This window comes from Emydura macquarii, unplaced genomic scaffold (genome assembly GCF_026122565.2).
Source record: "Emydura macquarii macquarii isolate MOO-44397 ecotype Brisbane River unplaced genomic scaffold, CSIRO-AGI_Emac_v2 contig_2676, whole genome shotgun sequence".
Taxonomy (NCBI): Eukaryota; Metazoa; Chordata; order Testudines; family Chelidae; genus Emydura; species Emydura macquarii.
In genome coordinates this window covers 43886682-43904690 of record NW_027132813.1, presented here as the reverse complement: position 1 = coordinate 43904690, position 18009 = coordinate 43886682, and the positions used below count along the sequence as shown (strand labels likewise).

General features: G+C 40.4%; 1 protein-coding gene across 3 annotated transcripts in view; it reads right to left on the bottom strand.

Moving 5' to 3' along the window:
* The window catches only part of TASP1 (taspase 1), a 186216-nt gene that overhangs the window by 9602 nt on the left and 158605 nt on the right, over positions 1–18009 (bottom strand). For 2 of the 3 annotated variants that reach the window (XM_067565290.1, XM_067565291.1), the window contains one exon: positions 14534–14607. The exons of the other annotated variant lie outside the window; for it this stretch is intronic. In XM_067565290.1, coding sequence (XP_067421391.1) covers positions 14534–14607 — 74 coding nt within the window. The remainder of the gene's footprint in view (positions 1–14533; positions 14608–18009) is intronic. 3 annotated transcript variants of the gene reach the window in all.

Below are 18009 nucleotides of genomic sequence, written 5' to 3'. Positions count from 1 at the left end.
TGTGATGTTTAGCTTCCGCCAGGGTTGAGTCAGGCATGGGAAAGAAAACCAGGAAGTGAATTAATTGGTTTATATAGAACTGAGACAACCTTAGGCAGAAGTTGGGGGTGACAGGTAAGAGTGACCTGGTCCTTATGAAACTCTGTATAAGGGGACCTGCCATAAAGGTCTCAATCTGCTGATGTAATTGCTACCAGAAAGGCAGTTTTCACTGATAGGGGAGTAAGGGAATAGATTGCTAAGCATTAAAAGGGTGGGGTGCATGAGCCTTTTAATACTATGTTGAGGTTCCAAGAGGGAAAGGGTGCTAAACTGGAGGGAAAACATGAATGAGGCCATTTGGGAATCTTGCCCCTATAAGGTGGTGAAATTCAGTTTGGCCCTGGCTAGGAGAAAGATATGCAAATAAGGCTGATAGATAGACCCTAATGAAACTGTTGGAAAGTCTAGATTATTTTAAGGCTAGCAATATTGCTGAAACTAGTGATGTCAAGAGAGAGAAAGCTAGTTCTCAGTGGGGAGGGGGGAACAATAACAAAAAATGTGGAAATGCCAGAAGTGCTAAATTACTTTTTTGTTTCATTTTTCACCAAAAAGTTTAGTAGCAATTGGATATCGAACTTAATGAACGCCAGTGAAAATGAGGTAGGATCAGAGGCTAAAATAGGGAAAGAACAAGTTAAAAATTAGTCAGTCAAGTTAGATGTCTTCAAGTCACCAGTGCCTGATTAAATACATCCTAGAATACTCAAGGAGCTGACTAAGAAGATATCTGAACCATTAGCAATTATCTTTGAAAAGTCATGGAAGACGGGGAGATTCCACAGGAAAAGGGCAAATATATGCCAATCTATAAAAAGGGAAATAAGGACAACCTGGGGAATTACAGACCAGTCACCTTAACTTCAGTACCAGAAAGATAATGGAGAAAATAATTAAGCAATCGATTTGCAAACACCTAGAAGATAATAAGGTGATAAATAACAATCAGCATGGATTTGTCAAGAACAAATCACGTCAAACCAACCTAATAGCTTTCTTCAACAGGGTAAAAAGCTTTGTGGATGTGGGAAAACAGCAGATGTGGTATATCTTAACTTGAGCAGTAAGGCTTTTGATACTGTCTCGCATGACCTTCTCATAAACAAACTAGGCAAATACAACCTAGTTGGAGCTACTATAAGGTGGGTGCATAACTGGTTGGAAAATTGTTCCCAGAGAGTAGTTTTCAGTGGTTCAGTCAAGCTGGAAGGGCATATTGAGTGCAGGGATCAGTTGGATCTGATTCTGTTCAATATCTTCATCAATGATTTAGATAATGGCATAGAGAGTACACTTATAAAGTTTGCAGACAATACCAAGTTGGGATGGGTTGCAAGTGCTTTGGAGGATAGGATTAAAATTCAAAATGATCTGGACAAACTGGAGAAATGGTCTGAAGTAAATAGGATGAAATTCAATAAGGACAAATGCAAAGTACTCCACTTAGACAGGACCAATTAATTGCAAACATACAAAATGGGAAATGACTGCCTAGGAAGGTGCGACATTTCCCCCTGCAATCTGGACTGGTGTGTAGCTGTGTCACCCCAATTCCTTATTCCTGGGCTCCGATTTACCCTGCTTTGCTGTGTGAACCACCTACTCCTGGGTCAGCCCACACCCAGCCTCCAGCAAGTAATTGGTCCCTGACCTAGTGAAGGAGCACTTCTTGCCAGCCACTCATGGCACAGACTTCCAGCAAATACCCCCAGTCCCAGATGCAACCCCGGTGCTGTACACCTCACCCTGCAAGCTCATTTACATTTGTCCTGTGAGATCAGGTCCTGGGGTGTCGAAAGGCTGATAGGTTTGTCCTCGGACAGGTGCAGGAGAGTTGAGAACCAATGTTGTTGCGGCCATGCCAGAGCTATAGGGATCATCCTCATTTTGTCCCTCCTGACCTTGAGCAACACACTGTGGATCAGGCTGTGGGAGGAAAAGCATAAAACAGACTCCCTCACAGGGAAGGAGAGAAGCGTCTGAGAGGGATCCTGGACTGCAACCCAGAGACGAGCAGAAATGGGGACATTTTCTGTTGAACCTGGTTGCAAACAAGTCTACTTGAGAACTGGTCTCAAAAAGGGGATGCCCCTGTACACTGTGTCCTGGTCGAGCCACCATTGCAGAGCGAGGATCACCGCTGGTGGGATTGTGACCATCTTGTCTAAAGAGATACGGCCTGGTGTGTATAGTGATGCCAGCCATGCTTGGAAGGGTCTGAGTCTGAGACAAGCATGCTGCAACAGCTAGGTACAAGAGGCCATGTGACCCAGAAGCTTCAAGCAGTTTCTTGCTGTGGTGATTGGAAAAGATCTTAAACCATTTATGAGGACTTTGATGGCTCTGAAATGACTCTTCAGGAGGTAGACCCTGGCCTGGGTTGAGTCGAGGACCGCCCTTATAAATTCTATCTTCTCCGCTGGTAAAAATGTTGCCTTTTGCTGGTTTATCAGGAGCCCTAGGTTTGAGAAAATGGACTGATCGAGTCTTATGTGCCTTTCTACCAGTTCCCTGGAGCGGCTCCTGATCAGCCAATCATCCAAGTCTGGGTAAACCTGCACTCCTGCTTTCCTGAGGGAAGCTGCCACCACACCCATGCCCTTTGTAAATACTCTCTATGCTGCTGACAGGCCGAAGGGTACCACCATGAACTGATAATGGTTGTGACCTAAGATGAATTAGAGGTATTTCCTGTCTCAGAATATCGCTATGTGAAAGTATGCGTCCTTTAAGTCAAAGGCAGCATACCAGTTCCCTTGATCTAGGGAAGGGATGATTGAAGACAGGGAGACCATGCGGAACTTCAGTTTTTTCATGGACTTGTTGAGGTTTCACAGGTCTAGTAAGGGTCTGAGCTCCACATTGGACTTTGGGATCAGGAAATAGCATGAATAGAACCCCATACCTTTTAGCTGCACTCTTAACCTCCTGGGTTAGCAGTCTCTCATGAGAAGGATCCCTGAGAAGGGATGGGGAGAGCAGGATGGAAGGAAGGGTAGATGAGAACTGAAGGGTGTATCCCACTTCTACTGGGCAGAGCACCCAGCGATCCGAGGTGATGTTGACCTATGCCCAGTAAAAGTGAGATAAACAGTTTCCGAAGATAGGGGTAAAATCCAGGTTCTGGAATGATGCGTAGTCCCTGCACGGTGGGGATCCTAAGTACTTAAACTAATCTAAGATCAATTTATTTAACTATTTACACTCCATTAACTAACTATTTACATCTAATTACAGGCACAACCACTGAGGTGTATCACTTGCAGAACAAGAGAAGAACAGTGTTCCAGCAATCCTCACCGATGGAAAGAAGGAACTGAGGGAGCGGCCGGGTGGCAGCTGCCTATATAGCGTGCCACGAGGATGCTATTCCAGGGGGCACCAGAGCCGATCCAGCACATACCACTAGGAAAAAGCTTTCAGTGATGGTGCACATGGCTTGCACAAACCTATACTGGAATGGACATGAGCAAGCACTCGAAGAAGAACTAACGTTTCTCCCATGTGTTTCATCTGGTCCTGAAATACCTTAAACCAGCGGTTCTCAACTGGTGGTACGCGTACCACCAGTGGTACTTCGAAGAAGGCTGGGTGGTACGTGAGCCGTACCACGACGCTGAAAGTCCCCCCCGGCCGCCGCAAAACCCCACCGCCGAAAAGGGGCAAACGGCGGCAGGGTTTCGGCGGAGGGCATTGTTCCCCCCATGTAACCCCGCCGCCGCCAAAAGTCCCTCCCCGCCGCTGCCGCGAAACCCCGCTGCCAAAAGTCCCCCCCCTCCTTTTTTTTACTTGACCTGACTGTACCTGACCCAAGTGGTATTCAGGGAAAAAAAGGTTGAGAACCGCTGCCTTAAACAATTCTACTGAGGTTGATTTGGGTGGAGACACTGCTTCATACAGGGAGGATGAGGAGATTGTATCAGGGATAATGTATCCTTCTTCTGGCAGCTGATGATCTTCTCTCACTCCTCCTCTTGGCTTCCAAGGAACTGTAGCTATTACAACAGACTCACCTGAGATGGCTGAATCTTTGGGGAGGGTTATCTAGAGATAGTCAAAGCAGGCTTCCTGGAGTAAGGCTGGATGCCCCAGTGGCAGGGGGAGGGATAAGGCCACAGCTAGTAGGGGTAGGAATATTTAGATGGAGGACATATGAGGGGTAACAGGTAGGATGATTTGTATGAACCCCAGACCTCTTTCTACCACCCTCCTTGTAATGTCCTACTTGGAGTTGGAGGGGGAGAAATTGGAGAGGTGGAAGGCTCAGAGGAGGGGGAAAAAGAGTATATCTCCTATAAAAGGGGCTGGGAATCACACATTGTCAAGTGTGCCCTGTCTATGTATAGGAGAGGTTGGTACCAGGGATACCACTTTAACCTGACATACTAGTGACTCTACTGTAGCAGATACTGCAACTCCATGCAGTATCTTTGGGGACCATTGTATTAAGTTTAGGAATTGTTTATGTATGACTGTGTTCTACTCCAGAGGGGGAGGGTTACCACAGAGCTCACCCAGGAACTAAGAACAGTGGGGAGTGATTAAGGAGAGTTGCTGAGACTGCAGACAACACCCTCTGGGGTGGCTTGCATGTACTAACTAGTTGAAACTAGGTTTTCCAGAGACTCAAACGAAGAAGGGGGTTGGGGATAAAAAGCTGAGCTTGAACGAACACTGTCTTCCTTTTGGCTCAGAAAACAGACAGCACCTTCAGTTCTAGTGCAGCTTCAACCCTCACTGAAGGGTTGGAAAGACTTTGGCCTATGAGAATCCATAAGACTGATGGGGGATTTCTGGTATGGTTGTAGACCTGTTTATTTGTTATTTATTTATTAATTATGTTTTATCTGTGGTGCTTTTACCATTAGGATAAATGTACTCTGCTGAGAAAGAAGAGTGTGGTAACTTGTAACTGCTAGCGTACATTGGCCATAATCCTTGGAGAGATTTGCAGATTGTCTTGCTGAGGATATCAGTGTACAGCACAGAGCTGTGCAGCCATAAAATCCTCTGGTCAGAAGGGAATGAGACATGGGTCCCTACCCAGAGAGAGGTGACAGCTGGAGGCATGATACCTAAGTGGGCGCTCCTGGAGTGGACCACTGAGGAGGCATACATGTGCAGTTCCCCTGAAAACTGTGACAACTACTAACCTTAATCTTTCCAGGTGAGTATGAAGAGAAATAGTCTTTGCTGAGGCAGTCAGTACAACAGAGGTAGTCAGTACCAAGATAGAAAGTATCGGGCCTATGATCAGAGGCACTCTGTGCTAAGGGTCTGTATACTGCAGTTGCTGCCAAAGGCTTGGTACCAAGGGCAATGCAGTCTGCTGATTTAGAGGGTATTGCATGTGCTGACTAGGAAGTGAGTACTGGGGCACCAGAAGGGGACTTCTCAGTCTTTGGATGAATAAGCCTGAGACAAGTCATGCAACTGATGACCCATCTATCTCTGCCTGCTGGTGCCAGGAACAGTGGCCTGTGCCTGGGCTCATCTTTGGAGTGGTGGTGCTCCTTTCTGCCCTTGCAAGACATTGGCACTGATGTGCTGATTGAAGAAAGTGGCCTCTGTGTGAATGTGGCCTGGGAGCTCAGGGTAGAACCTGAGTTAACTGGGGCACTAGTAGAAAGGTACTGACCCAATAGCTAAGGTCTTGTGGTAGCTCTCCTCTCTATGACTGAGGTGCTTTACTTCAGTCTCTCTAGGAGAAAAAGCTTCAGATCTGCCTCCCTCACTGTTTGAGTGAGCTTGGAGAAAAAGCAACAGATGGGAAATCAATTCAGGATGTGTCCTTCTCCAAGACACAGCAGGTCCCAGGAATGTCTGGCCTCAATAGACATGGAAGTGTCACAGTATTTTTATTATATACTTTGCACATAACTGAGAATGCACCAATGGGTGTAAAAAAAAGAAGTCTAAACTACACTAACTATAGTATCCAAAATTTTACACATGGCTAAGGAAAATTGCACAGTGCGCAGAGTAAGTGGACACTGCAGGGGTTCCATCTTGCTTCTATGAGTGGTAAGAACGAACTGAGGGATAACTGGAACTGTGCCAAACTTTATGTGCTCAGTTGGGGGGAAAGGGATGCGAAAGCACTTAGGGCACAGGCACAGTCCCAATGGACACTGTTGGCCCAAAGAATCTGATCTTGTGCGCATCAGTTATGGAATCCACATGGACAATCACTCAACGAGGAACTGAAAGGTGCACCTCAACCATCCCTAATGTAGTGAGAACAGTACAAAAGTAGTTTGACAGCAACTAACTACCATATAAAACCATTTTAGAAGAACAAAATTGTACCATCTTTATGTTATTCAAACATCTCAATTACTTCTAAAGTCTTAGTCCCCACTCACACGTTGTGTCTAAGTCAACAAAACATAGCTTTATTCGTATTACTAAGTTATGGGTTCTACTCTTTAAGCAGTACTAAATATACATTTTAGCCTTGATCCTACAAATTCGTAAGCAGTTCTAATTATGACAGGATGATACTCAAATGAAAGATATTAAGGCTAATAGGACTTTCACATGTGCCTATTTTTAAGTTTAAAATATACACTGAAGTATTCAGAGAAAGGCACAATGTTTCAGTCAGGACTTCCATAGATTCCCTGAGACTTACTAATCAGAGCACTTAAACACATCATTGTTAAGAATATACCCATCACAGAGTTGAGTATTCTGTAGAGTAAAAAGGATTCTGTAAGAAACATTCAGAAAAAAGAGGTAAAAAGATTTTCCTCCCTGACTTTTGAGAGGAAAATCATCTAACAGACACTAGACATGTTGATTTGATTAGTTATAGATTGTCTGTTAGAATGCTGTTTGGGTAAAGTCCCATTTTATTAACTTGCCCACATTAATGCCTGCTAATGTGATTAGAATTATCTTTCAGACTGTTACACAGCAGAACTCTTGACCAGCTATCACAGCAATGGCATGTGTCAGCTCAATGATTTAACATAGCTCTAAATTTCACTGTATTTAAAACTGTATGACAAATGACAAATAGTCCAGCTTGTCTGAGATTCAAAATTGGCTTTTAAACTAGTGCAACTGGAAGTGAATGACAACCCTCAACACATTGGTCAAATTATACCAATGGAACAGAAACATAAAAGGTGAAATGTTACAGTGCTTTCTCTTGCAAAGATAGTCATTTTAATAAATAAAATGTCTAGTTATGCAAAGAGATCAATTTACTGGCCTAAAAAGAATATTGGCAATTATTAATTTTGATATGAATGGTAGGAAACTACTGTTGAACATCAGTTAATCAGCAAATAAAAACAGCCTGGAATTATTTTAAATTGCTATTCCCATATATTTAGTGCCTATATTTAGGACATGAACACCTTCTCTGCTGATCCAGAGAAGGGGGGAAAGCAAAAAAATAGGAAGACGCTATCCATGGACAAAAAGAGGGCAAAACAAATCTGCATTCACCTAGCATCTGTGTGGCATGAAGATGTAGGCAGCTGCCGGGGTCCAATTATTGACTAGAGTCTTGAAAAGAATTGGCTCCGATTATAGTGCCTCTCTCTATTTAACAAAAAATAATCTTGCTTTAAGGAGAATCCATTGCAACTTAAATTAAAAAAATTAGGAAACAGTTTGTAATCGAGATTCTCTGTCTGCTTCTTTGAGTAAATGAATCCATGGAGCATGAGGTATATATTTTTTCACCTAACCACATAACTTTTTTCAATTTGCACCTTGCTGAATCCAGTGGTGGAAGCGAAGTTCCTCTGGTCACTTCCTTTGCAAAGCACTATGTGGCAGAGAGTTATTTTAGGTTGTTCATTCAAGTTACAGAAGATAGTTTGCAGCCTTAGAACATATGGAGTTGCTTGCTGTAGTATCTTCTAATGGTGGTTTAAAAAAGAGAAGGTTAGTTTCATAAGGAGATGGTCAGCTCCCACTGCTGTGAGGACATCAGGGCAGGCTAGATAAAGAGACAAGAGGATGAGGGCAGAGTTTCTGGCTGAGATGTAGGAGATGTTTAGGGAGTTCTGATACACTACATGCAGGATGGTCCTATTGCCTTTGTGGTGATGAAGACCAGTCAGAAGGTCCTGGCTGTGCTGCCAAGGGAATTACTTAATGCCTCATTGGGTGGGATGCCCTTCATGTTCACATTGAACAAATAATGAGCAATGAACAAACCCTTCAAGAACTTGAACATTTTGGTTAATAACTGGGCAGTCTCACTTTCTGGAGAAAGGTTATTGAGATGCTTGATGGGCAGCTCCAGGCACACTTGGTTAGTTCCTTTTATTTAGTTGATTAGTTCCTTTTATATCGTTCAGTCATGCTTCAGATTGGCATAAGGCACTGAAACAGCCAGGAGCAATCATTTTCTGCTGGTAATAGACAATCAAGAACTGTCCTTACTGATTAAATTTGATCTCTTAGAGCCTTGATATCATGGATATCATGTGTTGAAAGGGGTGTTGTTGATGAGTCAGATCTTCCCGTCTCTCCTAGGTTAGTAGGGGTAGTTGGCAAGCCAGTTCTCCAGTCCTAAAAATCCCTTCAGCATCCTCTCTGATATGGGTGTACTTTTCCTTTCTGGAGCAGTGAGAGCTGATATATACTCCTTTAAAAGAGCTTATTTCCCAAAGTGAAAAAAATTATGAGCTAAATTGACTGGGAAGAAAAATTTAGACTGAAAAATAGGAAGGAAAATTAGGAGTCCTTTACAAAAAGTTTATTAGATGGCCAAAAGTCCACAATTCCATAATCAAGGACAAATATTTTGGCTAAAGGCCCATCCTGGTTCAGTGGCATAGTGAAGACAGCAACCAGAATATATATATAAAAAAATAGAAGACAGCGAAAATAAACAGCAATCCATATGAATCAGAAAAGTTTAAAAAATTGATAAGGGAAGCTAAAGACATCAGGGAAAAATCCATGGCTGGCAGGACAAAGGATAAAGAAGAATTTTAAAGTATACTCAGAATAAGAGAAATCCTAGCAGTTGTATAGGACCATTATTAGATGAAGATGGTGAAATTGTTAATGATGCAAAGAAAGGCAAGAGTGTTCAGTAAATAATTCTTTTCTGTATTTGGAAAGAAATAGGATGATTTACTCACATAATATGAGGAAAATTAAGTATTTTCCAGTCCATTAGTAACTAAGGACATTAAATAGCATCTACTAGGACTAAATATTTAAATTTCTGTAGGCCTGGTTAACTTGCACCTAAGAGTCCTATAAAAGTTGGCTCAGGAGATCTCTAGCATGTTGATAAATTTTTAATAAATCTTGGAATACTGGGGAAATTCCAGAAAACTGGAATGTTGTGCCAATATGTAAAAAGGGCAAATGAAATGACGCAGGGTAACTATAGGCCAGTTTGCCCAACATCAATCCAGGGTAAAATGATGGAAAAGCTGATATGGACTTCAATTAATAAAGAATTAAAAGTATAGGAATATAATTAATGGAAATCAATATGGTTTTATTGAAAATAGGTCTTGTCAAACAATGAAATGACAAGTTCGGTTCATAAAGGTAACTACATAGATGTAATAAACTTTGACTTATGTTAGGCATTTGACTTAATGCAACACAGCATTCTGATTAAAAAATTAGCGCTATACAATATGAAAGCACATATTAATTGGATTAAAAACTGGCCCACGGATCTCAAGTAGTTGTTATCGATGGAGACTCTTCAACCAATGGGAGTGTATCTTGTTGGGATCCACTGGGATGGGTACCAGGCTTGACATGATTCAACATTTTTTTAAAATCAGAAATCATAGGATAAAAATAAAATCAATGCCAATAACATTTGTGGATAACATAAAGATTGGTGGAATTTTAAATAATGATAAAGACAGAGCAGTGATACTGAATGACCTAGATTGCTTGGTGAGCTGGGCACATTCAAACAACATGCATTTGAATACAGCCAAATGCAAATTTATACATTTAGGAAGAAAGAATGCAGGCCATACCTAAAGTATGGAGGACTGTACCCTGAAAGCAGCAACTCTGAGAAAGATTCAGGGGTCATAGTGGACAGACTACTGAACATGAGTTCCTAGTGTGATGCTGCGGCAAAAAAGGCTAATGAGATGCTTGGATGCATCAATAGGGAAGCAGTGAGGAGGCATAGGAAGGTGATTTTACCTCTGTGTAGAGCACTGGTGAGACCGAGGTCTGGTCTATACTAGGAAATTAGGCTCATATAACTAGATTGCTCAGGTGAGTGAAACATCCACACCCCTTAGCAACACACTTAAATTGACTTAAACCCCTGGTGTAGACACTGCTAGGTCAAAAGGAGAATTCTCCCATTGACCTAGCTACTGCCTTTCAGGGAGATAGAGTACCTACGTGGATGGAAGAGGCCCTCTTATTGGCGAAGGTAGTATCTTCACTGAAGTGCTATAGCAATGCCACAGCAGCATTTTAAGTGTAGACAAACCTTTATTCTAGACTACTGTAAACAATTCTGGTGTGCACATTTTAAAAGGATGTTGACAAATTTTAGAGGGCTACAGAGAACAGCCACACAAGTGATTTGAGGCATTACAACGAGGAATTTAGAGCTCAATCTGTTTAGTTTACCAAAATATTGAGCAGTGAACTGATTACAGTGGTGAATTGATTCTCTTCATTGAGAGAAAATACTGAGTACTAAAGGGCTCTTCAATCAAGTGGTGAAAGGCATAACAAGAACCACTGGCTGGACTCTGAAGCCAGATAAATTCAAATTAGAAATTCAGTACAAATTTTTAACAGTGTGGGAGATAAACTATTGGAACAAATAATCAAAGAGTGGATTCTCCATGTCTTCAGATCAAGACTGGATGCCTTGCTGGAAGGCGTGCTTTAACCAAACACAAATGTTATTGGGCTCAATACAGGGTGACATTTAAAGGCTTATGATGGATAGGAAGTCAGATTAAGTGATCTAAGGCTAGAAGAGATCCCTAAAATATTAATCTATGACAATATTTATATAATTATAATTTTAAGATTAGTGTGTTCCTTTTATAATTCTTAGTATCTTATCACTTTAAAAATGTTTGCTACCAATGTACTTGATGTATTGATGTGTACTGTTTGTGTATTCCTGCATCTATATGAGCCAACCTTTGAATGGCCAGGATGAGAACCACTTAGCTTCAGAACAGACTTTAGCCTACGACTAGTGATGGTTGCAAAAAACTGAAGATTTTTAGCAACTTAGATAAAAAGGGAAGTAAGACATTTGTCTGCTACCTGCTTGACCATTTTGCTTCTGCAGTTTTATACATGGATATTCTGCACTTTTATGTCACTAATACAATTATTCTTTCACAGCAGTCAGGCAATGTTAAATTTGCCAAATATTTACTCTTTTAAAGAAAAAAAATGATTTGCAATACACTATGTTCTATTTCAAGCCTGGCTTTCCTTCTATGACTTAGCTTCACTTGCAATACAACAAAATTCCAGCCTTTATGACAGAAGATTATTTTTTGATCAATAGAAGTCGGCAGCCAAGGCATTTGTGGTTTTTCTCTGGAAAGCATTTGCAGCCACAGGCTCAAAGGAGGAAGAAAGGGAGAGGGATTAACTCTCTTCAATGAAGGTCAAAAACATAATTTAAAAGAGAACCAAGAGAAGCAGCTGTGTCTGTCAACCCAATCAAGATTACCAGCTGGAGAATTTACCAGCAATATGAAAACAATGTACACCAGATGTCAAACAATGCAAGAGAGAGTAGGAAAACATCTCTGGGCATGGCACTATATTGCTAGTGCTCATTACCAACCAGAGGTCATATTAAATATTAGAGACGTCAGTAGGCCACAACCAGCTAGGGACAACAAAACATTTCCTCACAACCAGCTCTATGAGTCTTATTGCATAAAACAAAATCAGCTTTTATTTCTAATATAATAATTTAATACTTCACTTCTTTTAATGACTATTTGTATTTCAGGATCAAAACTATAAAGAATGATGCAGGTTTATATATTCACAGCTGCTGCATACTTTGCAGCTGGGCTTGTTCTAGCTTCACTAACTTGAGTCTGAGAAACTAAGAACTCAGTGACACCACATTTCTTTCCAGTTGATTATCCAAGGAAATAAGCTATAAGTGTCATAGAAAAGTGTGCACCACTGACCACTGTGTCAGTGTCTCTGTAACCAGCTGTTTTTCCTCTTTCTCCCTAAGGTTACTGTCTACATTATGAGCAAAGGGGTGTGATTCCCTTGCTCATGTACATTTACTCATGGTAGCTCTCATGGGTTCAGGTGGGCTTGTAGTTGGCACAGCACAGCTGTGCCTCCACTGCTGGTGCTGCTGTGACTACACTGCTCTTTATACTCGCACTAGCTCAGTGTGAGCTAGCACGAGTATGAGTACGTGATGGGAATCCCACCTCTGGGCTGTAGGGTAGACATGGCTACTGTTGGTATCCTTGTCTTTGTTTCTCTCCACATACTCATTCCTTAGATGAGCTCATCTACTCCCTTGGTTTCAGATATTACATTTGTGCTAATTGCTTGTAAATCTACCTCACACAGAAATGCAGGACTGCACAGAAGGGAGAAATTGGGATCAAACATGTCCTCCTAGACAAACCACTAGTTAAATTCAGCAAAAACAAAACTCATCTTTCTAAATCCTCTCCTTCTCCTTTATCACAGCTGAAAACTGAACTATACCTCTTATCACTGAGGCTCACAGCTACAGGGGTCATCTCTAACTTTCTCCCAAAGCAGTCAGGCTCTCATCAAATCATCTAATCTCTCTAGCTTTTAAATCAATCCGCCTTCTCTCACCAAGTTCCTTCTCCAGTTTTCTGTCCGTTTCCACATCAATTTGTACTCATCATCATGTTCAATTTCTACACAGCTCTGTCCATGCATGCATCTCAGCTTCCTCTTTTATACTCTATGCTCTGCCCACAATTCTCTCCTCATTTGCTTCTCACTCACAACTCCAGTTGCCTTCTCCCCATCACCATCTCGATGTCTGAAAACAGCTCGTCTCTTCCTCATCCATGGCGCATCCCTCCTATATGGCATATCCCTTTCTTTTGCTTCACTTCCCATCACTATACTCAACTATGCTGTGTTCCCACAATCTCATATCCAATCATGTTGGCAAAAACAAAATCATAAAGTAAAAATCAAACAAACTACCAACCTAATCTGAATTCTTTCTGATAAAGGTTCTTAGGAATAAGCTTGGATTTTTTGTGTTATACCCTCTCCTCCCATTTCCAACCCCTCATGGGATATTTCAGTTGTTATATCTATTATCTGCCTAAGGGCTTGTCATCACACAAAAACTGTAACATCTAACTACACCAGTTTAGTTAAAGTGGTACAATCCACCTAGGATTAATACATTTATACTGTCATAGCTATTCCTGTAAGTGAATGGCAATAAGCTATATTAATATAAGCACCTCTATGAACTGCACCCACACTAGTTTGTACCAGTAGAGCTACCTGTTTCCTTAAAAAAATATCATACCCCAATCAAAACAGCTAAATCTGTACAAAAGCTCTGTAGACCTTGCCTTTACATACACACTCTGAGAAAGGTGTGGTTTTTCCTATTTATCTGTGGGGCACCATGCCCATCTATGGAACCTATTAATAATGATCACCAAAAATGGTAAAAAGAGGAAATTCAATGCACTTGATGACTAGATACCCAACACCATGTACTATAGTACGGCATAATGTCTCATTCTCATTAGAATGCCTTCTTTTTTTAAAATCAAACATTATCCATTTACTTAACTTGTCTACTAAAAGCAGAAGAGTTCCTATTCTGCTTCACTTTTCCCTTCAACAAGCAGCAGTAAATTCCTTTTGATTCAGGTTTTCAATCTATATTGCCAGGATTAAGGTCAGATAAACAGTTTAATTAAATGATAAGACAGTTAGCTGAATCTAAATAAGGAAGGCTTTAAAAATACAAGAATGTGAAGGACATGCCCTTGTAAAAGTCAGAGCTGTTAGTAACCTCCTAGGAAGGGAAGTAGTAAGCGTCAAAACATTATTCACACAAATCTAAAATATCAAATGAACACAGTACACATCAACAATGAGAAGCAATTTCAAAATGAGGAAAAGTGGCAAACTGCCAGTGAGATAGCTGATTTGAATACTCAACTCCAGGCAGAATACTAAAATATGCACTGATTCATAATGAATGGGTAATTTTCCTTTTCATTATTTCATGATTGCAAATTTTCCCTTCAGACCTTTAAAGAAGTCTGATCATAAGGATGTTTTGTGTTAAAAGTATTGGTCACTAGCTTGACCAAGGAGCAGACAGTGCTCCATCAGTGGCAACGCTGCAGCTAATTGAGTAAACAATCTTATTTTACTTCGTTTTTAAAATAATATTTCAACAGTTTGAGTTAATTTACGAGATATGAATTCAAGATAAAATTGAAGTTTTTGTAGAAGTTTTAAAGTTTATAACCTATTTCTTATGACTTACCTTGGCTTTGCCATCTTGTGCTGACATATATCCTACACACATGCTCTCTGTTGTATGACTCCACAAGAACTCGACTATAAGGAAAAATGTAACAAGTCACAAATAAATGCATTCATTTTAAGTGTGGACAAACTTCACTTTTAACAAAACCAGAAGATAAAGGGACAATGCAAACCTAGCATAAAGTTTAGTTTCATGTATTTATAAAATCTTAGAATTAGTTACAAGACAAAAATAATTCCAGTGGAAGTAGCAGTTAAGCATAAATCATTTGCAAATAAACATTGTAGCACTAATAACCAGAAATAAATAGCAAATATAGTGAAAAGTAACATGCATTTTAAGTTGTATTTGTATGAGTTGTTATTTGTTAGGTAATTTTTTTTTTTTACAATATTACTAAAACCGAGAATGTCTCTTTAAAGTTAAAATTCAGACATATATAAAGCATATTACTGCACTTAATTTTTTCTTCCTTGCTTCTCAAAAATTTTCAACTGTCAAAATGATTTATTCTTAGCACTGGATAATCTCTGTTTACGGTAATAGACTTTTTTCTACTCAAATGTATAATTTTTGTGACAAAAATACTGTTTCTGCTGTCCAGAGCTCAGTCTCATAAAACTCTACTGAATGTAATCCATGTAGTTTACTACAGACTCTTTTGGATTACTTACCTGCTATCAGAGAATAATGTTTAAAAACGTCTAAATCTTTCTCCAATACAATACAAACAGATATTAAGAACTCTTCACCTGTCTAATGAATGTGAAGTCTGGGTTGATCAAAATGTAATGCTCAATATCCAAGACTAAATATATTTAGCCTTTGAAACATTTACATTATCCACTAATCCTGAAGAACATTTTTTAAATTCAGACAATTAAATGAAAAGCAATTTTGAGGATTTTGAAGATATTGCCAGAATCTGTGCAAATCAAATCATAAGAGAAAAAGGAGTTCTATACCTGTTCTATACTTGTTCACTCCCCCATAATTAATTAATTAGTGAATTTGCCAATCTGCTTAACAGACTGTCAACTATAGCAAGAAAACAGGAGCACACAATTGGCGTGAGCTAGTTCTTCCAGACAATTATTTTTCATAGACATCTGCTTCCAGTTTAAAAAAATCTTGGAGTTTTCTATATTAGCCCTGTCTGTGGAGTTTTTTAAATACACAAGTAACTGCAGTTAATTAATAATTGTTTCTTTAGGGAAACTGAGTAACTGAATTTGAAAAAAAGAAAAAGACTGGTATGTTTCAGCTATAGGTGAGGTAAGCAATTAGTGCCTTTTGGACAACTAATTTAATTTCATTTTCTAATTTTGTAAAGTGCAGAGAAAGATTAAATTGGATACACTTAGAATACAAAAGGATGAATACTGATAACTGTTATAATGAATGTGTGAAGTGTTATTAATTAAGTTTTAAGGAGGTTTGGGCCTTTATTGTCCACCACCAAAGTTCTGCATGATACTACTGCACATTCACAGCTGAGTAGCTGTGTGTGTTCATGATGAGTTTCTTCCAGCTGCAACTAGTGCTAGTTTCTAGAAGTGCTAGAATTAAAATCAAAATCTCAAATATATGTATGTTCTCTGCTTTGAACAGATTCCCTGGAATAGCACAGTTCATTAAAAACAAAAATGTTCAACCTTACTTGTATGTTTATTTCAGCTCTCCAAAAAAAACAAACAAAAAACAAAAACAAAAAATCACCAACCAGACACACAAAATCAAAAGTTAATAAGAATATCTAGCATGTGACATGGCATTTGTAAAAAATAATTTGTTGGCTGTCACAATTTATCTTCCATCAAAAGAAGGCTAAGGCCTGATCTACACTGCAAAGTTAGTTCATTGGAAGCCGCCTTCCGTCGAGTGCCAGGTCCGTTCCACAGACCTAACTCGCTGGAAATGTCGACTTAATGCAACCACCTCCGCAAGAGGCGTAGCGCTAAAATCGAAGTGGATCGATCGAATGAGTGGCAATGTAGGCAGAGCATTGCGTAAATAGACATCATTGGCCTCTGGGAGGTGTCCCACAATGCTCCACTGTGACTGCTCTGGACATTATTTTTAATTCCACTGCACAGCCACATACACAGGAAACAGCCCCTCCCCTGATCAAGCCCCTGGAAATTTTGAATTCCCATTTCCTGTTTGGTCAGTGTGGAGAGCTCATGAGCACAACTGACCATGGTGACTGCATGCCTCAAACACGCTCCAGCCTGGAATAGACCTGACGTGTTGGATCTCATCGGTGTGTGGGGAGAATAGTCTGTTCAGTCTCAGCTCCTATCCAGCAGAAGAAATGCTGATATCTATATCCACTGTCAGAGCAGATCTCAAGCAAGTATTCCTGTGCTTCAGGGCTGGGGACAGCGCTGTGCAAAGTTCTAGGAAAGTGGCCTTACGCATCCGAAAGTTCTGCAGCCACTGCTCGTCATCCCATATCTTCATAATGATGTGATCGCACCAGTCAGTGCTTGTTTCCCAGGACCAGAAACAGTGCTCTACCAGTTCAACTGCTGTGCAACAGCCAGCAGCAACTGCAAATTGTTTTGTTCTATGGCTTGCAGCAGGATGGACTGAGTAACATTGCAATTTTCAGTGCTGCAGCTCCTCTCTTGGGCTTGGAAATACTGCAGGATAAGTCGCGAGGTGTTTGTGATGCTCACAATGATAGTGCAGAGCTAAGCGGGCTCCATGCTTCTTCGGCAATGGTGTACGTATGACAGAGCCAGGGTTTCGAAAAATGGCACAAAAAAGTGTTTGTATGTTTGTTGCTGACCTCAGGAGAGGGAGGGAAGACCTTCCCAAAAGCCCCTAGAGGCTAGTTGTACTGTAGGATAAGTACCTAACCCACGGTGCATTGCTCTGCTTATTGATACAAGCGCAGCTGGTGGGGACGCACTCCTCTGACGCAATGAGCATGCTGTGATCACGTCTGAACTACTTCATTAGTTTGGCAGGTGAATGTCAACTGAAATTATATCGACTGCACTTCCAAATGTAGACATAGCTTAATATGTACATTTAAATATATACCCACCCAACATATAACAGAGGAGCTACATGTAGTATAGCACAGCTATTTCTATAGACTTTTTTTTGTAACAGAAAACGGATTTTACTTCAATGGAAAGAAAAATCAGTTGATGACTCACTGAATTAATCAGTAAAAAACATTCATTTATAATTTACTGGATTTGTGCACTTCTTTTAGCAAAAACGGTAGTTAGAGTGAAATTCATCCCAGTGCAGAGGGAGCCCTCCTTACATGTTTTTTTAAGCCAAAGAGGCTACTCCTTTAAGTCAAGCAGGATTGGCTCTAGGTCTGTAAATTGATGGAATACCTTGATTCTGCAAACTCACATATGTGCAGCTAATATCACTATTCACAGTAATGAAGGGAAGAATTTACGTGTTCGCAGAATCGCTGTCCAAAAGGGATCTAATATCTATGCTGA